The sequence below is a fragment of the Melopsittacus undulatus genome, chromosome 2 (assembly GCF_012275295.1).
Source record: "Melopsittacus undulatus isolate bMelUnd1 chromosome 2, bMelUnd1.mat.Z, whole genome shotgun sequence".
Lineage (NCBI taxonomy): Eukaryota > Metazoa > Chordata > Aves > Psittaciformes > Psittaculidae > Melopsittacus > Melopsittacus undulatus.
This window is the reverse complement of record NC_047528.1, coordinates 87,617,552-87,640,320: the sequence shown is the minus strand read 5'-3', so window position 1 is coordinate 87,640,320 and position 22,769 is coordinate 87,617,552. Positions and strand designations below refer to the sequence as shown.

The 22,769-nt window shown below is 38.5% G+C and overlaps 1 protein-coding gene across 11 annotated transcripts in view; it reads right to left on the bottom strand.

Annotated features, from left to right (window-relative positions):
- KDM6A (lysine demethylase 6A) overlaps positions 1–22,769 on the bottom strand; it is a 157,030-nt gene that overhangs the window by 111,227 nt on the left and 23,034 nt on the right. For 10 of the 11 annotated variants that reach the window (XR_004549424.1, XR_004549425.1, XR_004549426.1 and 7 more), the window contains exon 3: positions 8,477–8,585. Coding sequence is in view for 5 of the 11 variants with exons in the window: in XM_034060174.1 (XP_033916065.1) it covers positions 8,477–8,585 (109 nt within the window). In the remaining 6 variants the exon portion in view is untranslated. Of the gene's footprint in view, positions 1–8,476; positions 8,586–13,902; positions 13,963–22,769 lie in introns of those variants that run through there. The other variant, XR_004080939.2, reaches the window with a different exon arrangement.

Genomic DNA, 22,769 nt, shown 5'->3' with positions numbered 1-22,769 from the left:
CCAAAGACAGGCAAAGAAGCTGATGAAGGGTCCAGAGCACAAGTTATGAGCATGGCTGAAGGAGCTGGGGTAATTCAGCCTGGAGAAAAGGAGGCTGAAAGGAGACATTATTGCTCTCTACAACTGTTCAAAAGGAGGTTGTAATGAGGTGGGTGTCAGTCTCTTCTCCCAAGTAACAAGAGATAGGCTGGCAGGTTTAGATTGGGTATTAGGAAAGATTTCCTCATGGAAAGGGTTGTTAAGCACTGGAACAGGTTGTGAAGGGGAGTGGTGGAGTCACTATCCTTGGATGTATTTAAAAGATGTGTAGATGTGGTACTTATGGAAATGGTTTAATGGTGGACTCCACATTGTTAGGTTAGCGGTTGGACTTTATGATCCTAAAGGTCTTTTCCAACCTAAATGATTCTATAACTCCATAACAAAAAAAAAAAAAAAGAACAACAAATGTGGAAGCTAGAGCAGCAAAATGCAGTTCAGTTCTTCTGTTCCAAGGCCTCAGGAAAGAGGCTGTTCTCCACATCCTGCAGAGATTTGTGCTGAAAGTACCAAAGAGATGATGAAAGAAGCCTAAAGCGTTTTCTTCTTTTTAACACAGAATGAAAGCAGACACACTAAGGCAACACAATCATACATTGAAGAGAAAATAATAATTATCACCAATTAGTCCTGTAAGTAATTTTATTAACAACTACACATCCTCATCTGGAAATATAACACAGCAATAAAGTGGTGAGAAGCCCACTGTCTCACAATCATGTCCAACTATCAGTTGCCTAGGAGACTAAGTGGTATTAGATGTATAAGACATACAGGAGTTTTACAAGGAGTTTACAGTTACAGAAATCCTTTAGACAATGAACTCTATTAAAGGCCTTGACATACTGAAAGTTTCGATGAAGGGACACAATGGAATCACATAATACTCAAAAAACCTTCAAACACCATATTCTGCAAAATTACTTTTAACAATTAGCGTGTTTATTTAGAACACTGCCCAAAATGAGAATATTCAGACCACCAGTCAAATAACAAGGCCCAGCCATATTCTGTAACAACAATCTTCTAATGCTAACCCCTGCCTTCCCCCTCCCCTCCCCCAACTTGTAAAAAACATGTTTTAAGCTTAAGATGACATTCTTATTTTGTTCTAAAGTAGTATCGCATAATGGTTGGACTGCCTGAAATTAAACCACCCAATATTTAACAGCAGCATCCTAAAGATGAAATTAACAGCAACCCTATTTCTGCCGGTTATTAACAATTACAGATAACAAAACTAAAAATCTTAAACCTAAATATCGAACTTATTTAAAAGTCATCTCTTTCACAACTCAGATTGCTATGCCACTTAAAATTCATTCTAATTCTTCAGGACTCATCAGTAAAAGATGACCCAGCAGCAACCAGCACAATGCTGTGCATGCTAGAAAGTTCTCTCTTACTTTCAAAGATGACTCTACTAGTACTCTGTGTATCAGAAAACAGCACATTCAAATGCTTCCTAATGACAATACTTTCCATTAAACTCCAACAAGACGGAGACATCAGCCACCTCAGAGAAATCCTCTACAGAGCTATAATACAAAGGAACACATGCACCTTGTTGAATTTGGGAGTTTTCTCTCAACCAAACACAACAATCAAAAAGCCTTTAAATTGGGGGTTTAGGCTGTATCTTAATAAACCAGGACCTCAAATGGGAGAAGGTGGTTCAGTTTTGGTTTACATTTTAGCCTACCAATTGCTAGAAAAATGCTGCTGGGCTAATTAGCTCTATCTTATAAATTACTTATTTTTATATTGGTGCATTTGACAGTGCAGTTACTATCTACAAATAAAAATAAATATTATTAAAACTGTTCTGATGTAGTACAGAAAAAAATGTGATCACGACTTGAGTACAGCAGTAAGAACTATTTTAGTGCAGTATTTATTGTGCTTTAGTAACTATGATTTGAACAATAGTATGTTTTTTCCCAAATCATTCTTTAATTGCATTATCTACTTCCAAGATTTTTTCTTAGAGAACAGCAGGTCAAGAAGGCAAATTATAGAAGTATGTCTGCACCTGCACAACTGTTGGCTGTCCTCTAAGTCATAAGTTGGAACACAGTCACTATATATGACCCTTCTACAAAACAGATACAAAGATCCCTAAGGAAAGCCACAGCTGATGTCAGAGTCCAGGAGCTCATTAAACAGCATTAAACTAGAATCCAAGCCTTAAAGATCACTGTCTATACTCTATACTCCTTATGGAAGCCAGTCATGGGGAAAAAGTAAGTTTTAAAATCTCCAAATGCTGATGTAGCATCCATTTCTTCCTAGACTAGCAACACAGTCATTCTGGTGACTGTGCTGGCCCTCCTAGGGAACACAGTAGCAAAGTTCACAGGTATACAGATAGCATGGAGCCCTAGCTGGACTCACAGTGCTGACAAGTATCCAAAAATCTACATAACAATCCATCAAGCTCCTCCAGCAAAACCTGAGGCTGAGGTTTCACATTCTGGGGCAACTGTGTCACTTTGTTCTTCTACATTATTTTTCAGTTGGATGAGTTCCCCACACAGCTGCATGTTCAGCTGTGCCAGCCCAAAGCAGAGAACAGCAACAAGCAGATAGGGGCTGCCACTAAAGACAAACCCAGGGAACAACAGGTTTGGAAACCTCTGAAACAATCAAACAGCTGGGGAATAGCTGCCTGATTAAAAAAGAGAAAGATATCAGATTAGAGTTTTGATGAAACAGAACAGTTTTGACTGGGGGGAGAAAACGTTTTCATCTGGGGAAATGCTGAAGCCAAAGTCTAACCAGTAATGATCAAGACAGCAAAAGCTGGACACAGAAACGAGTTTGAACATACTTGCTAAGCTGAATCAATTTGTGCTGTTTATAATCACCTGAATATACATCACTGGCTCACAGCATTTAAAACCTGCAAAAAGGCTGATACCTTGCCTAGAACCTTCTCTTTGCAGTACCGCAGCACAATTAACAAGACAATTTCATGTCGGCAGAGAAAACCCTTTAAAAACAGCGATTTGAACACACTGCATTTTGGGAAATCTGCAAGCTGCAGACTAGCCTTGAGAATTTTAAAGGCTAGGAAAAAACAGTGATATTCTAGTCTAATCTCAGATAAATACAGAGTAAAGAGCCTCATCCAGAAATTTCTGATGCAAAGCCACAACTTTTGTTGGAGACAACAACTTAGTTTTTATGCAAGAGAAAAAAGGAAGAAATAAAAAAAAGTATATAACATCTGAACTTCAGCAGCTAAACGACAGAAAACACAATGCACTTCAAGAGAAATTACTGCAGCATTTAACAGGCTTCATTTAAAAATATAAATATATATGCTAGATGTATTTAGACTTTATGAGCTGCTGAGAAAAATTCACAGGAAAAAAGAGACTTATGAAGGGTGGAAGCAAGGACAGGTGGCCTGGGATGAATACAGGGATGTTGTCAGGGTAGTTAGGGACCAAATTAGGAAAGCTAAGGCCCAATTGGAGCTAAACTTGGCAAGGGATGTTAAAGATAATAGGAAGGGATTTTATAGGTATGTAGCGGCTAAAGAACAGACTAAGGACAATGTAGGCCCCCTCCGGAAGCTTTCAGGAGAACTGGCTACACAGAACTTGGAGAAGGCTGAGGTTCTGAATGGCTTCTTTGCCTCGGTCTTCACTGGCAAAGGCTCTGTCCGCACCACCCAAGTCTTGTAAGGCAAACGCAGGGACTGTGAAAATGAAGACTTTGGGCCCACTGTAGGAGAGGATCTGGTTCCAGACTGTCTTAAGAACCTGCATGTGCACAAGTCCATGAACCAATCCATCCACGGGTCCTGAAGGAGCTAGCAAATTAAGTTGCAAAGCCACTGGCCATCATATTTGAAAAATCATGGCAGACAGGTGAAGTTCCTGATGACTGGAAGAAGGGAAATATAACACCCATTTTCAAAAAGGGGAAAATGGATGACCTGGGGAATTACAGACCAGTCAGTCTCACCTCTGTGCCTGGCAAAATCTTGCAGCAGATTCTCCTGGAAATCATACTAAGGCATGTAAAAACAAATGAGTTGGCTGGTGACAGCCAGCATGGCTTCACTGAGGGGAAATGCTGCCTGACCAATTTGGTAGCCTTCTATGATGAGACTACGGAAATGATGGACAGGGGTAGAGCAGCTGACATCATCTACCTGGACTTGTGCAAAGCATTCGACACTGACCCACATGACATCCTTGTCTCTAAATTGGAGAGACATCAGTTTAATAGGTGGACCACTCGGTGGATAAAGAACTGGCTGGATGGTCGCACACGAAGAGTTGTGGTGAACGGTTCAATGTCCAGCTGGAGACCAGTAACAAGTGGTGTCCCTCAGGGATCAGTGTTGGGAGCGGTATTGTTCAACATCTTTGTTGGTAACATGGACAGTGGGATTGAGTGTGCCCTCAGCAAGTTTGCCGATGACACCAAGCTATGTGGTTCTGTTGATACACTGGAGGGAAGGAATGCCATCCAGAGGGACCTTGACACACTTGTGAGGTGGGTTGATGCCAACCTCATGAAGTTTAACCATGGCAAATGCAAGGTCCTGCACTTGGGTTGGAGCAATCCCAGGCCCAGCCACAAGTTGGGCAAAAAGGAAATACAGTGCAGCCCTGAGGAGAAGGACTTGGGGGTGTTGGTCAATGAGAAAATGAACATGAGCCAGCAGTGTGCGCTTACAGCCCAGAAAGCCAACAGTATCCTGGGCTGCATCAAAAGAAGCGCGACCAGCAGGGTGAAGGAGGTGATCCTGCCCCTCTACTCTGCTCTCGTGAGACCTCACTTGGAGTATTGTGTGCAGTTCTGGTGTCCTCAACATCAAAAGGGACATGGAACTGTTAGAACAAGTCCAGAGGAGGGCCACGAGGATGATCAGGGGACTGGAGCACCTCCTGTGTGAAGACAGGCTGAGAAAGTTGGGGCTGTTCAGCCCTGAGAAGAGAAGGCTGCGTGGAGACCTCTTATCAGCCTTCCAGTATCTGAAGGGGGCCTACAGGGATGCTAGGGAGGGACTATTCATTAGGGACTGTAGTGATAGGACAAGGGGTAACGGGTTGAAACTTAAACAGCAGAGGTTTAGACTGGATATAAGGAAGAAATTCTTCACTGTTAGGGTGGTGAGCCACTGGAATGGGTTGCCCAGGGAGGTAGTGAATGCTCCATCCCTGTCAGTGTTCAAGGCCAGGTTGGATGAAGCCTTGGGTGATATGGTTTAATGTGAGGTGTCCCTGCCCATGGCAAGGGGGCTGGAACTAGATGACCTTGAGGTCCTTTCCAGCCCTAACTATTCTATGATTCTATGACTTCAGCAAGGCATCAGCCATCTATTTACCACACATTTAAAGGCAGCCTGATCCTAAACAATACTTCCCTGGCTGGTTCCAATAACGACATGCAGTAACCTACCATGAATCTTCCTCAAGGTCCCTGTTTTCTGGGGTACAAATCCTAATTCTTATATACAAACATCCTACACTTTTTGTTACATTTATAAGAAGATATTAGCTAAATTAAAATATTAACATGCAGTGGATTATTAACCTTCACTGAACTGAATGATCCATGTCTGTCAACATATTTAGGAAAAATGAGACATATCAAAACAGAAGAAACTATACACATGAAACCTAACACATCTCTATCAACCGAGCCCTGCTTCATCTTAATCGCTTTTCATAGTTCTGCAGTTATTTTTTTCTGCTTTGCACAAACTGTATTACAAGCATTTTTAAACAAACAACTGTCACATTTGCTTTTAAATAAAGGCTCACCTTTCTACATTATAAAGGTGCACAGGTTTATTAACTATATTTAGTTAAATAAATAATAAGCTTCCAAGGATTAAAAAAAAAAGTGCAGCATTAGTCATGCTGCTATCCTGTGATATTAATTAGATCCTATTCATTAAACATATCAACTTCTCTGTAACTTTGTCCAAGACTAACTACAGACTAGATAGATTTACAGTTCTAAAAATCATCCTGTTTCAGCATTTTACACTCCTGGAACTTCAGCACTTAAAAATTGGATAAAATATACATTACTGGGATCAAAACACTCCTTAACTCCCTTTACTTTTCACTTACAAAGCATTTAATATTTAACTATAATTGCAATTAGAATGTATGATAATTAAAGTAACAGAATTTATAGAATGGAATAATGCTTATTTGTACGTTAAATTGCTAATGCAATGCCCCAGCAGTCTACTTCTTTCAAGTAACAGTAGTAAATTAATTATGGAATCACAACTTTTGCATTGTAGCTAATACTTTCACAGTCTTTGGTACTGGAGTTCAATTGCTGTGAACAGGAAAATGTGTCCCTCAACAAAAAAAAACAAATCCAATCCTTTAACTTCCCTTTTCCCATCAATTAAAATTCCTCCAGTATTATTTTCAGTACTACCCCATCTCTTTCAAAATACAGATACATCTTTTTTAAAATGTATTTATTAGTAACAAAGGTTTGTTCACTTCTTGAAACTTCTTTCATGACCGAGATGTGACTTTAAATAAGCATCTAAGAAAATACTATGCATTTTAATTTAGGTTTAGTACCTAGATATCTCTGGAGAGCTTGTATTTTCAACCATCATTTGTATTTTTAATGCTTGTCCTTTAAAACCATTTACACAGTACAAAGCAGACTCCCCACCAGTAAACCTCATCTCTGACCCATAGCAACACCTAGTCCTGCCGGTCTTAACTGTTATCAACTCAACAGCAGAGTTAATACAGCCCACAGCCCTGCGTTGTCTTTGCCAAGTAAAATATATCCAATAAGCCATACTGCACTCACATTATATCAAGCTGTATCAGGCTAATCAGAAACAGCAGTGCAAGTTGTTTTCAGAGGGAGTGGTTAAATTTTCTAAAAATGAAAACAAAAATAAAAAAATGGGATCAGACTATTCCACAGAATAATTCCACAGACAGCATACTGCCACATTCCCTTCAGGTTTCCCCATGTCTCTGGAACTGGAAACACAAGTGGCTGTATTACACCAGTTGCATGGGATGTAGGTACAAGCTGGGGGCTCCCAAGCTGCTGGTACAAATAATGGATACTAAGGTCCCTGAGTTGCCCATATATTCAACGGAAAGAGACAGATGCTTCAATAACTCAAAGACTTCTGAATTTAGTTACTGAATTCAGAAAACTGCTAATTCCTCACTAGTACTATCAAATTTAAACACTTCTCACCTAAAAAATGAAAGTTCAGAAACCCCAACTCACACCGGCTTATGTCAGACATAGTGAGCAAGGGGATGGCCACATTGTTATGAAAGGGTCCACAGCAAGCCTGAATCACTAAAATGTGTTTCTGAACTACTAGCAGTTGTAATTCATTTCCCTATTCATAAGTTCCAAGGTAACTGTAAACCAGTATTTCTGTGTGTCTGGAATAAAGGGATTTTCAGGGTGAAGGTGTTCTTTGTGTCCTTACACAAAGCCAAACAGAACTGCATTCTTATTAAAACTGAAAAGCAACAACAATGGAAAAAGACATGCCACTTAAAAAAAAAGGATAAAAAACTGTTCTGATCTGTTCTAATTAGCTAAGGCAGGGTAACATCCAAAAAGACTTTCTACTCATCCATACCTTCAACGGTCACTGGAAGGGAGGCAGCTATTACAGACTGGTCCAGACACCCAGCATGACATTAAATGGAAACAGAACAAGCTGAAACCCAGCCCATGTCTCAGCACACAGCAGAGTATCTTTGTGAATCCACACCACTACCAAAAAAGCACTCTACTGACCTCCACGCAACAAAGCACAAGTGTACACAAGGTTCTGTATTCACTAGCTGCAATGGTAGCATAAAACACCTAAGTACTTTCAAAGACTGATGAAGCAGAGACATAAAAAGAATGAAGCCACCTAGCCCCCAGATGCCCAACACCATTCTTCCACTCAATATTTAAAACACAACTTGTAACACACTAAGCACAGATTTTTGCTTTTGTATTAACACTTTCAGCCTAGCCTTACCTGTTGAGACTGTGGACATACTCAAAAGCACTAAGACTGGCTCTCATTCTCTGCACCAGTGTCTCCCACCCATAGGAAACCTTCAGAGGCATGGGTTCAACTGCTCATGAAATCAGGCAAAAATGAACCAGAAAAATGAAGTAGGCAGTGCAGTACCACTCTATAAACTAAAGAAACTCCATACCCATTATTGAACCAGCACTGTTTTGGTTTGTTATTTTCAATTAAAAAAAATAAAAATTGAGAAGTTAGAATACCATTGTTTCTGTAAAGACACTATCAGTCTTATTCTGCTACTAGGCTTTGAATTTAGTACAAAGAGAGAAAACAGTGAGTTATTCAAGTGTTTTTCAGTCTATTGTGTCCCCTACATCAAATGACAATCTCTCAATTACATTTATCAGAAGTACTAAAAAGCCTTACCTTTTGGATAATCTTCCAACAAGAGGTTGAAGTGACCTAACTGACAAAAGAAATCAGACTCGACCTTTCCTTCAGCTTTCAAAATTAGCGATTCATAGCAGCGAACAGCCTGGGAAAAATAAATACAAGGTTTTCAAAATTCTGTATTTAACTACAGCAAAATAATACATTTTCTAAACATTTTCTAAGAAATAATAATGTTTCTTGTTAAAGTGTGCAAGGCAAGAAGTCTACAAAAATTCTCAATAACATGGTTAGCATTACTTCTCAAAGAAGAAATGTAATATTCTAGACAAAACAATATTTTCAAGTTCACTGATTCTAATGAAGATGGACAGCAAATGAACAATGTAAGTTTTCTCTGGTTTATTTGTGAACTCCAGAAGCATTCAATTTCCTAAGCACAAAACAAACCTCTAACATACATGACAATTTTAATTTAAAAATCAATGAAATGCAAGAGAATTTATTCATCTCAGTCTGCAAGAAAGCATGTTCTCTGATTTTACTCTTACTCTGTGTTTTTTTTCTCTAAAGGACTCACACTTCATTTTACCAGCTTTTTCACTATTTTTTGCTAAAATGAAGAATATGTTACCTCAACATGCTTGCTTAAGCAATTCATATACCTTAGCATGTACTTCCCAAGACTTGATTCATTTCACATACATCTATCATGTCACAAAATACAGTTTACTATCTTCTACTTACTAAACAGCTACTGTAGACTAAGTAACGCTAAAACCATGAATCCAATTAGAAAACAATTTTACTTTGAGAAAATTTGCTCTACAGGTTTTAAAGTGACACACTCAAAGGATGTTCTGTGTTGCAAACACACATTTTTAATGGACTGCAACGATACCTTCTATTCACTATCTGTAACCTATCTTTAACCTCTTACCTCAAGACCCTACTACCCTTTGGGAATGAATGAATAAAGAAAATAATTTTCCCAACTTTTTGAACTTCCAGTTTCTTGAATTTTAACATGCTAGCCATTAAAATGAAGTCACTGAATAAGCTTGAATGGGAAGGAAGGTCCCCAGCTAGTTAATCCATGACTTTCATCAACTCTTATTTTGACTGTTTCAAATTCGGTTGCAATTATGAACTGCTTTGGTTTAATATATTACAGTAATCAAAGACCTTGATCTAAACTTAATCTGAAATTATGAGCTTCATTAAGTCATTTTATTAAAACTAGAAATTCAAAAAGGGAAAATATGATCCTGTAATACTTAAGTCCAAACACTAAATTAGCAGTCTTGTCCATATTTAGGATTTTGTGTGTACTTTTAATAATCACTGAAATGAGAAATGTTATAATAAAAAGAGGAAATGTTAAGAGATAGTTAAAACACACATGTGGAGAATCCAAATCACCGAGCTAATACGAATCAGAGCAAGGTAAAAATCAGCTATTTTTATCTTGCTATGCTACCTTTAAAATTCTTGTTTAAATGCTAAGGCATAATAAGATTGGCCTTGCTATACTCAATGAACACAAAGCCATGCATGGGACCAGAGGAGTGGCTCTCAGTTTGCATCCCAAGCTTGAGTGCATTTAACACATTTTCACCCACTTCCAAGACAAGAACAGCCATATGTTAGGGCTGTTTTCAGAAACAATATTCTGATAGATAAAAATAAAGCTATACTGCTGCAAAACTGCAACAAAATGGGTGACACCTGTATCAAATCTATTAGGTGTGTGCACAATATTAAAATTATTTAATAACTCAATTTAAATTCCATATTTCAAACTAGCTATTTGGTCATATTCTGAGGAGACTGAGATGTGCATTTGTCTCTCTACATCAAAGAGCTGCTGAAGAATTTTTTATTCATGTTCCAGGTTTTACCTTAGCGAAACTGCACTGGACAGACTGGGTTTCTGTTGACAGTTAACCAGAGCTACTTCAATTTTATTCCAAACACTCTGAGTACCTCTCAGAGTCAGCAAACTCTCAATCTAAAGAATATGATCCCTGGAATCAGAAACAATGTGTGTATGAACCAATTCTCAACATTCAGGCTCATCAGCTGAACCTACTCCCACCTGCATATGTTTTAATGCAGAATCTTGGGGTTTCTGCGTTGCTTCCTCTCCCCACTTCTTGGTCTCATCTCTCAGTTTGTAAAAATTGTGACACAACTCTTGCTGGTGCCTCTAATGCTACTGTCACAGATTAATTTGCAAATAGGCCTTCCATTTTCTGATGATACACAACACATGCTGCAGCTGCTATAGAGAATATTCGCACTATGACATTTTCTTTAATATTTTGTCTTCTACAATTCAGTCACTGTTCAGGACATATAAAAACTACTACCACAACAGGCAGTTTATAAAAAAATTGCTAAAGAGGAAGTTAGAGTAGTTTATTTACTGAATTAGATGGCTACAGGTATTGAAAGCAAATCTGTGACTTTATGAACCAATATAAAAGGATTTTTCTATAGAGATATTCAAGCAAATTATAAATCACATACACTTAAACAGGAAAGCATCTGGGAGACCCTTAACATTTCCCCAGCCTTTTTTAAGTAAATCTTCATTAAAAGATGTACAAGTATCTAAAGTTATATTTTATATACATAAAATTATATATTACAATATGTATTATATATTATTATATATTATACATTGTATATTATATACTATATATTATATAGAGAGAGGCAAAAAAACACACCCAAGTCTCTCACACAACTCAGATCACTTCTCAACAAGGCAGGTTTTCCCTTTGCACTAGGAACACACTTTGAAGGTTTCTGCAAGCCCATCTCTTACTAAGGGCAGCACAATGCAAGGCACAGGACACCAGAGCTGCAAACCAGAACTTCCCCTTTATGTAACAGTTAATTTACAGTTACCTGTTACTGTAAGAGCAATTTAACTACACCATTAAGTACACCCTTCCCAGTTATCTCTAACCTGTTTATGACATTATCAGGAAAACACCTACATTTATGCAAACTTAAATTTGTGAAGGCTGTTTCATATGAATTGTCAAAAATTCTTCTAGCACATTCTAACTAAATGAAACAAACAAAAAGCATGCTTTACTTCCTCAGCAGAAACACCAAATTCAGCCTCCGAGTCTCTGCAGGACAAGCAGCAGACTGGTCACTACTAAGCTCGTTATTCCTAGCAGCTAGAGCAGATTCAGTTACACAAACCAATTAATCCAACTTCAGCTCTGGTCACAAAACTTCCTTCCCCATTAAGCCCCTTCACAAACATCTTTAGAAAGGAACGAGTATTTTTTTCCTGCATGGATCAGAATCTGTCTCTCAGCTGAATAAACGAATGCAAAGCATTTTGAAGATCGAGGTCACAATCATATATATCTGTATATGGTTGCGTTGAAGGAATAATAAAAAGATCTCATTTCAGCAATCTGTAACTGCAAAGGCCATCTATGGTACCACTTCTGCAACCAATTTAAATCATCCTGAGACACTAAGAATTCTAAGGAAGCTAAAAACCCCTCAGGTTTTTAGGTATTGTTATTTCTCCATGCTGTATGGATTTTTAAGTGCACTCAATGGAGCCAGCCTTGCAAATTGTTAGTATTGACAAATTAACAAGAAAGAGAAAGACCCTGAAATGAAAAGGAAGATTGCTACACAACGTTGTATACTTCCTTCCCTTTGTTCAAGGGCTGCATGAAGATAAAAGGGAAACCTGAAGAATTTAGGAACTTGGCAAAATAAGCACCCACAGCTGCTCTGCAGTGTGGCAACCAGAGCAGAAGCAGGAAACAAACACAGGAATGGCTGCAGGAAAAGAAGCTGGCTTATAGGATACAAAAAAAACCTAAAAAAAATAAATTAACAGTACTCATTTGTCACCTGCTCGATTAAAAGCAAACTGAAGTAATACGCTACTGTCAACACTTCTGACAAGACACTTACAAGCCCCCTTATGACATCACAGCTCATGACTAGGGGTATTTTGATTTCACAAATTGAACCACCAATTCTTATGACACAGACAAATACAACACAGTGAAGAAGAAAAAGGCTTAGCATACTTGTCAACTTGGAAGAAGTCAGCAAAACATTCATATGTGTTCACAAAAGGAAAAATATTTCCATTATCGTTTTTAAAATGCACTGTCAAATCCTTGTACATCCACTATTTACTATTCCGAAGGGAAAGGAATGGAATTTCCCCCCCCCCCCCCCCCCCGGCCACCGTTGTTAGAACATTTCTTCTCCCTTCTTCCCCTTCAAAAAAAAACCTAAACCAAACAAAAACAACCCTGTGAAATAATAGCCAAAACTGGCGTTTGCTAACATGGTATCTTTTCATGAAGAAAAGACCCTAGAGATAGGAATATACTAGAACAAAAATCTAAGATAAAGCCAAATTCTAAATACTGAATACAGAAGAGACTGACACATATTGCAGCTCTACTTCATAAAAGGATTATGTTATTTCTACTTCAACTAATATGAAGGGGGAGAAAAAGCCACAAACCTTTACTGTTATCAATGGTTGCAATTATTTGCATTTTACAGCACGAATTCCAATTACTGTTAAACACTGTACTAAAAAGGGGAGAAAACCCCAGCAAAACAACCAAAACCAAACAATACAGCTTTTTTCAATAGCTTCTAAAGATGATGTTACTATGTCCTTTCTTACTTGTGACAAGCATGACTGACTAAGATGAAAGTAGTAGGACTAAATTGCCAAACATGACAAAATATTAATTATTAATTCTTCAATATATTAATGATATGAGAGGAGTGCACTCAATTAACAAATTTTTACTTAAAACATAAAAGAAACACTGACAGCTACAGAAAACCAAAAACCTAGCAGTATAAATTGTTAGCATGGCAACAGCTGGGCAGTAATATACAGTGAAAGAAATTTGAATTTTACTGGGTAATAAATTAACTGTTGAAGAAAAATATGGTGTTTTAATGCAGACAACACAGTATAAAATGACAAATTCAAAGCCTCGGGATATTACTAGAACCTTAAAGTTCACAATAGAAAACAGTACTGTATATAAAGACATGCCTTCCACTGGGGAGGAGAGGGAGCAAACAAACAATTCCTGTTTATTTTTTCTTGTTTCTCTAGAAAGCAGTAACCTGAATAAATGGGACTTTCAGAGAAGGTAATGAGAACTGGAAGCATGAAAAAAATTCCATGTGACAAATTTGAAGAGAGGTATCAGTAGACTCCTCACAAATGAAATACATATTGCACTAATATTTAGAAATGAGATATTACTAGCTTTTAAGGGATATTTTACCCTTCTGGAAAAGAAGATAATTACATAGACAGTGCTGGACACTGAAGTGATGATCATACTATCTACTAGTAGTTGATATTTGAAAGGTATCGAGAGACCAGAAAAGCTAGAAGTTTATGTATATGCGGGGCTTGTTGTCCCCACCTCAGTATCAAAAGAGGATGCTCTGCAAGACTTCTCTTCCATTCCTTTCTCCATGCCACAATTCACCAAAATACACACATTTTCTAATAACAACAACAGCTAACATCCCGAAAACCTCCTCAGTCAGTTCTTGCTCCTGCTCTGCAATAAGAGAAGTGCGAACAAGACTTGTCTCAGATCTGCAAGTAGACAAAAAGACAAACATGAATTCTTCAGAAGTTAAACTATTTCTTTTGCCTTTCAACCCCAACAATGACTGGCCCCATTCCCTGGGCTGTAGATGACATAAAGGAGCATCTCTTTTACTTCCCAGAGAAAAGCATACATTTCAAATAATCATATTTGATGGAAGACAACCTGTATGAATTCATTGGCTCTTCCACTGAAGGCTCTTGTATTTTGTATGGATGGCACAATACTTTTATCTTCCCTTACTTTCCTACTCAATATCAACTCCTACTACAGCTTTCAAAGCTTCTTTATATGCTTTCTTTGTGAAACTCACACTCTGTTATAAAATTTCTCTCTCAACTAAGCACCAGTTTACTCGTCTTCCATCTTACATATGGACTGTATTATATAAAAGACCAAAGTCCTTATTTCAGGGACAGTAACTAGTATAGAACAATGGAAACTGATCCTCCTTATGCATTTCTCAAGAAACATAGCAACAATTTTGGGCAAAGTTCCCCTTGCCCCAAGATTACTGCTTCATGAAAGAAGACACAAATAAATATTGCAAGCAATAAAGAAGAAAAATGGTTGTACATGTTTGCTACCCGCACTGCTTGATAATAAGATGAAATTTTCCTTGAAAGCCACTACTGTAGCCTAGGACTTGACTACCACATTCATAATTAAAAAAAAATTGTTGCATCTTCAGTATAATCTGGAAGCAGAAGAGAGGAGATGAAACAGCAAGCAGCAGAAGGTGAAGGTTGCTAAATTTACAATTAAATATTAATTGAAAGGCAAACAGCACAAACCAGAACTTGCTCTAAAGACCAGAGTGAAAGCAACACACTATCACCGTAAGAAACAAACAGTAAAATAAAACTATTAACAATTCAGAAACCTACTGTGGAGCATCAGTATCACTAAAACAAACTCTACCATCAGACAGAGAATGAACAGCAGACACTAGTAACTTAGAAATAAGTCTTCTTCAAACCAGTTATCACTGAAAAATGAGGGATACCACTGCATAAGAAGCATAGAACTGCAGAACAGAATACAATACATAATATATGCAAATCAATGATAAATAGAGAACAGTGACCTTCTAGTAGAGAGGGAATAAAACCAACTTGCCACCACTGAATAAAGAATACATATTAGCAACTATAAGACATTCTTTACAACTGTCTTCTGTCAGGCAGATGTAGGCTTCTCCAAGAGAGTAACAGGAAATATAGTCATTTTCAGCTGACAGCATCCACAACCAACTGCATTTTGAATGAAAAACTGACTGGAGTTAGTGAGTGAATCACTGGGCATTAATGCTGAGATCACCTTTAGGATGCAACACCCCCACCCCTTACTTCTTTTAAATCCAGAAAGATATACTTAGAAATATAGATGTGCGTGTAAGTGCAGACACACCTACACTATACAGGAAATTAAATTCTAAACTATCAGCAAACTGAATGCTTTCTATTCTGTCCCTGAAAACATTTCATAACCAGAAGCCTCAGGAGATTCTGACAACTTTTGCATGGAATTTCATCATTCCAAATACTTCATAGTTATTCTTTAACGTAAGAAAAAATACAGAAAAACAAAAGAAACACACCTTTTTTTTTTTTTACATAGCAGTAGATTTTTCATAAGCAACTAAAATGTCTGATTTTTTTAATCTGAGAATATAGGAACATTTTCTGGGTTTTTTTACTATATAATCCTGTTTGAAGTAGAATTATAGCACCTTAATTGAGCAATTGTTCTAGAGCTAATGAATAGTTTGCCACACACTGAATTCGACTACTAAATCAGACTTCATTCTCGCAATTATAAACTATACAAACACAGAACATCACAGCTGATGGTCTATGTTTGTAGAGTTTACATTATACTTCATAACATTCAGAGAGTTAACACTGATAAATAAACATCTTTTTTTAAGTGTTAAACCACTTTTAATTAGGAAGCTACGAATTTTCATATAGATTTTAGGAAGATCACAGATCAAATAAATAGTCATTTATTTATCCATTCCATTGTGTAAATAACTTTGAAAATACACAAAAAATCAACACAGATGAAAAAAGGAAAGAGCCAATTAAAGTCAGGGTCTGCATTAAAAACTGCAAGTTTTAGTTAAGAAGAAACTCCAAACATTAAATCCAAGTATAATTTACACAAAGATCTCCTGATCCAGACTGAAGCCTTTGGAAATTTAACACTCACTTTTAGCTACCAAGTATCAAGATGACAATGTAACAATTTATAAAAAAGCTTGGAAAAAAAGTATTAAACAGAGAACAATGTACATAAATATGAAAATGTCTATAAAGATTGACAAAACAAGTATCTCTATGAAAATACCCAGTTTCAGAATAAATAGACTGATTTTCTACGCTGTTGTTTAAATACAAGGTGATAGAAAAAACTATTATCAAATATTAAAAAAACTATCATCAATTGCTCTGCTAAATCTGCACAGTCTAAACTGCAGTTCTGAAAGGAGATCAAGCACCAGAGGTGGCCCGTTTTCAGATCTAAATATTGTTGGTAGCTTAGTCTGAAAATATAAGGAAAATCTTATTTCTTTTAGAAAAACAAAACTGGGTCATGAGCTGTTTATAAAAAAAGTATAAGAGCTAATGCTAATAGGGTAGGAAGTACAGTTTTCAGCACCACAGGACACATAAAATTGGTAGTGGTACATTAAGACACAAAGGATAGAAAAAGAATATCTAAATGGAAGGAACCTGGTTTCAAATACCACTATTTCAAAAACAATCTCATAATGCTGGTATTTCTGAGGTTAGCATAGCCAGTATACTAGGAAGGGTGAACCACAAAGATTTTCCATCACATTTTCAAAGTCTCATATACAGGTACCACTCCACATATCATGTCCCTTTTTCCACTGTCATTCATACATACCCCTCTCGTAGCTGACTGTATTTAGAGGATGGGGATTCCACTCACATTTGAAAGTGATCAACAATGGAACATAACCGAATGTGCATGAAAACCAGGTTGCATAGAAAAAACGTTCTGGAGAAGAACTTTATGCCCAGTAAACACCTTAAAAAGCACCCCAATAACTGCCATCAAGAGTTGTAGCTCTTCTCTCCTAATACCTAACACCCAGAGTTAGCCCTGTCCTTTCCCACCTCAAACAGCAATCTGAATGAGAAGAAAAAATGCAAAGGCAAAATAAGAGGAATAAAGTCCTCTGGATTCAGTCACACAACTGATGATCAGTACCACTTCTGAATGGAAGAACTGGTGTGCATCATTCCAGGAAAGAAATAACATCCACTTGTGCTATGTAGCAATAACAGGCAGAGGAGGTAAATTCATATACATTTCAGAATTGGTAATTTACGCACTAAGAAGTTCAAGTCAAAATTATTTTAGCTACTAGTGTGCATGCACATCATGATATGTGCTACAATGACAATATACTCAAACACTGCTCAAGAATTCTTCAACAGAATCTTCTGGTAAGTGAAATTTTGCACTGAATTTTCGCAGTCAGTACATGGTAAAAAAAACTGTAGCTGCAGGGTGAATAGCCATGCAGGTCGCCAGTACAAGCTGTTTCCATTAACATCCCCCCGGAGCTGGACAGAAGACCTCCTTCAAACAATGCTTCCCAAGCCCTATCAAATTTGCATCCAATATAGAGATCATAGAATCATATAGTAGTTAGGGTTGGAAAGGACCTGAAGATCATCTAGTTCCAACTCCCCTGACATAGGCAGGGACATCTCACACTAAACCAGATCACCCTAGGCTTTATGCAACCTAGCCTTGAACATTGCCAGGGATAGAGCATTCACAACCTCCCTGGGCAACCCATTCCAGTACCTTACTACCCTAACAGGAAAGAATTCCTTCCTTATATCCAATCTAAACCTTCCCTGTTTAAGTTTCAACCCGTTACCCCTTGTCCTATCACTACAGTCCCTAATGAATAGTCCCTCCCCAGCATCCCTGTAGGCCCCCTTCAGATACTGGAAGGCTGCTATGAGGTCTCCACGCAGCCTTCCCTTCTCCAGGCTGAACAGACCCAACTTTCTCAGCCTGTCTTCACACAGGAGGTGCTCCAGTCCCCTGATCATCCTCGTGGCCCTCCTCTGGACTTGTTCCAACAGTTCCATGTCCCTTTTTATGTTGAGGACACCAGAACTGCACACAATACTCCAAGTGAGGTCTCACGAGAGCAGAGTAGAGGGGCAGGATCACCTCCTTCGACCTGCTGGTCATGCTCCTTTTTGATGCAGCCCAGGATACAGTTGGCTTTCTGGGCTGTAAGTGCACACTGAAGCTGGCTCATGTTCATTTTCTCATTGACCAACACCCCCAAGTCCTTCTCCGCAGGGCTGCTCTGAATCTCTTCTCTGCCCAACCTGTAGCTGTGCCTGGGATGTCTCCAACCCAGGTGTAGGACCTTGCACTTGTCATGGTTAAACTTCATGAGGCTGGCATCAGCCCACCTCACAAGCATGTCAGTGTCCCTCTGGATGGCACATTAACAAATACAAAGTGGAAAAACGCATCTACCAAGCTTAATGCCAATTCTCCATGTATTTCTATGTAATTTCAGGAATACTACTAAAGTTGAAAACAGGGGCTGCTTCAAAAGACACAACTCCTACTAAATACAGCATGTCAGAAAACAATTCTATGATTTATTATTTAAGCCAAAAGTCACCACAATGATTCCCAGCTAGGCAGAGGTGGAATGATAGAGACTAAGCTACCACCTATACAAGGAGAACTCAGTTCCACCTACCCCTTCCCCTAGCACAAATACAGTCTGACCCTCTGCAGACATGGTATATTTTATGATTTAAAACGAACAATTGGATAAGGAAGAATGCAATCCATTAGAGGAAGGCACCAAGTTTGGGGCCACAGCATCATGTGTCTTAGCTGAGACTAAGAAACATAGCCTGAACTACAAGTTCTTATCAATTCCATCATGCTGCTATTTCTTCGAACAGGAGGATTGGGAAACACTCCTTTCTACTACACCCTGCTGGAAGAGGTACAATATCCCCTTCTGTTGGGGCTAACTTTCAGTTATCACATAAGCTTGACTACTTAATGCACAATACTCCAATACTGGTGGACAACATGCCACCAATTCAAACCATACAACACTGCTCAATAAAATGACCTGCTACAACCAATCACACCTAACATTTCTATTTTGTGTAACTCTTAAGAAAAAAAAATTGTAACAGTTAAAGTTGAATTAGATTTGAATTTTAACAACACAGCTTAAAAATGCTGAAATAACTGAAAATCAAAAAATAGTATCCCCATCTTCAAACCAGATTAACTATAGAATTTTATTAATTTATCACAAAGCTGCCTCAAGAATGAGTGACTGCACTTTAGGAAAAGCAGTAAGCGTCTCCAACATACTTATATCCAAATAACAATCCTCTAAAGCAACAACAGCTCTCAGATTAAAAAAAAAAAAAACCTAAAACAGAAACAAACAAAAAAAACCCCATACTACTGACCACATTTGCCAATCCCAAACTTCACAAAGTAAAATGTTTATCAAAAGAAAAGGGGCGAAAAGGGGGGCGAAAAGAAATAGGGAAAAAAAAGAGAGAAAAAAAGAGAGAAGAAAAAAAGAAAGGGAAAGGGAAGAAAATCATGTAACAGAAGTGGAATTCCACTGCATGGAACCCAAATCTTTAACCTAGCATTAATCTTATTTTGCATCCATAACTGCCTTTAGGAGTGACTAATTTAGTATCTCTAAGCACCAAACTATTACCTCTCAGAAACAGAGAGAAAATTCAAATCTCTTTAATCAAACTGTTAGAAAGCATTTTGTAAATCCATTGAGCTCCAAACTCCACCACCAGAGATTCAAAACAGGACAAACATTACAGAAGAGATGCACAGTACGGCATTTAACATCCAGAAGTTCAAAGGCTAATGGCACCATTCATAAACTAGCATGTCTATGTGATTCCTACACGAAAAACCTTTGAAGATTTCCTTATGAAAGATTAATGCAGGGTTTGCATTTAAAATGAAATAATGATAGAAATATCTGAATGACATGCATTTCAGACTTTTGTTCAGAAGCTTTTATTTTTGATGAACGTGCTGTACTCCAGAAGATTCACTCCACAGAAGATGCATTGTTTTTTAAGTTAAGCATCTTACTCAGGCCTTTAGGTGAAGGATCAATTCCTACATTCTTTACAGCGGCAGACATGCAAAACCTTACCAAAGAACTTCAGCAGTTTCACAGGCAATATAGTTTCCAAAATGCAACCAACTTGAGACTGCAGAAGTGCACCAGAAGTGACCCAGGGCATAGTAACTCTAGAGTTTCCATTCAAAATCAAGTTTCTCAACACTAAAAAGTTGACTGTCTTCCTTCTTAAGGTTTTACATAAATGGGACATAACTGTCAATAATATAATCTATCTGCTTAAAAACTAAATTCACTTTCAAAATACTCAATGGCTTAATCATAGAGGATCTTTAAATTGCCAGAATACACTAGTGTGAGAACTGCAGTCAACAAGAACACTTTTCAATGCAAGAAAAGCTTATTTCCACAGCAGACTGTTTTGGGTTTGCTTGTGGTTCGTTGTTGTTGTTTTTTTTTTCTTCAAGTACTGGTCCCAAAGAGTAAAACTCATCATTATTAGAAAGTTATGTCATCATCACAGGGTATATGGATGGTATATGGTACACAGACTTGTACGTTCACCTTCATTACTATACATAAAACAGCCACCATGCACTGTAGAAAAATCCCTGTCAAAACAGTATGTCATCATGAACAAGCAATTACCCTAGAGACGTATCCTGGGTTCAGCAGTAACAGTCATTTTTCTCCTTCTTAATAGCTGGTGCAGTGCTGTGATTTTGACTTTCAGCCTGGGAACAGCACTGATAACACCAATGTTTTAGTTGTTGCTCAGAATGTTTACTCTGACCACTGACTTTGTGAGTCTCATGCTCTGCTAGGGAAGAAGGGGAGCCGGGAGGAAGCAGAGACAGGACACCTGACCCAAACTGACCAAAGAGGTATTCCATACCACAGCACGCCATGCCCAGAATGTAGAACTGGGGGGCAGTTACCCAGAAGGGGGAGATCACTGCCAGGGTTATGCTGGGTATCAGTCAGCAGGTGGTGAGCGGTTGTATTCTTTTCCCTTGTTATTTCCCTTATCATTATTATTATTGGTGGTAGCAGCAGTGGTTTGTGTTATACCTTAGTTATTGGACTGTTCTTACATCATCCCATGGGAGTTACATTCTTTCAGTTCTCCTCCCCATCCCTCTGGCGGGGGGGTTGGGGGGGCAAGGAGAGGGTAGAGTGAGCAGGTGAGCTGCACTGCTGACTGGGCTTAAACCACGACAAGAAGAAATAAGGAAAACCACAAAACAAAAATCTACGAACCAAGCATGACAGAGTCAGACATTGCATGAAATTCCACAGAACACATTGGCTACAACCAAAGAAGTGGCAAATAAAAGCTCAGACAAAAGAGAGAGCAAAAGGGAATGTTACAGTGAGAAATGAAACCTTCATCGGGAGAATAGCAGAGAATGAAAAAACCCTGAACAACAAACAGCACCCTCTTCACTGCACTACTGTTTCACCCCTACTCCATCTGGAGCACAACAGCCTCCCCATTACTACTCACCCAATACATAGCATCTCCACATAATAATTACTTCATCATGCCAGTCACAGAATCACAGAATGGCTGAGTTTGAATCATGCCAGTCACAGAATGGTTGAGGTTGGAAGGGACCATCTAGTCCGACCACCCTGCTCCAGCACCTACAGCACATTGCTCAGGAGTGTGTCCTAGAGGCTGTTGGGTTATCTCCAGGAAAGAAGACTCCATAGCCTCTCTGGACAACCTATCAAATGCTCACTCACCCTCACAGTAAGGAATTTCTTCCTCATTTTCAAGCAGAACTCCCTGTTTCGAAAAAAATTATTTTTTGTTTATGCTCACTGCCTCTTGTCCTATTGCCTGGCATCACTCAGAAGAGTCTGGCCCCATCCTCTTGACACCCTCCCTTCAGATACTTACATGCATCGATCAGATCCCCCGAGCCTTCTCTTCTCCAGGCTGAACAGGTCCAGCTTCCTCTACCTTTCCTCACAGGAGAGATGCTCCAGACCCTTAAGCATTCTCATAGCCCTTCACTGCACTTGTTCCAGGAACCCCATGTCCCTTTTGTACCAGGGAGCCCAGAACTGGCCACACTGCTCCAGGTGAGACCTCACCAGAGCAGAGCAGAGAGAGAGGATCACCTCCCTCAACCTGCTGGTAATACCCTTCCTAAGGCAGCTGGGATACCCTTTGGCCTTCTTGCTTACAAGGGCATGGTACTGTATCACTGCAATAACAGACAACCAACGATTAGCCCTCTGCAGAGAAAGTTTAGGGAGAATGAAAAAAATACAAAGGTGATAAGAGTTTAAGAACATTTAAAAGTGCTTCAAATTTAAGGCATTTTCAAGTAATCATAAAAGCCAAATGGTCACATGCAAGTCAGTCCCAAATGTCAACCTTCTTAATCCCTTTAAACTGTCAGTTGCAGTACAAAAGATTAATTTTTCATAGCTTTCTGCAGGAACAGATTTCTTTATATCCAAAAAATGCAAACCCCATCATTCTAGACCACCT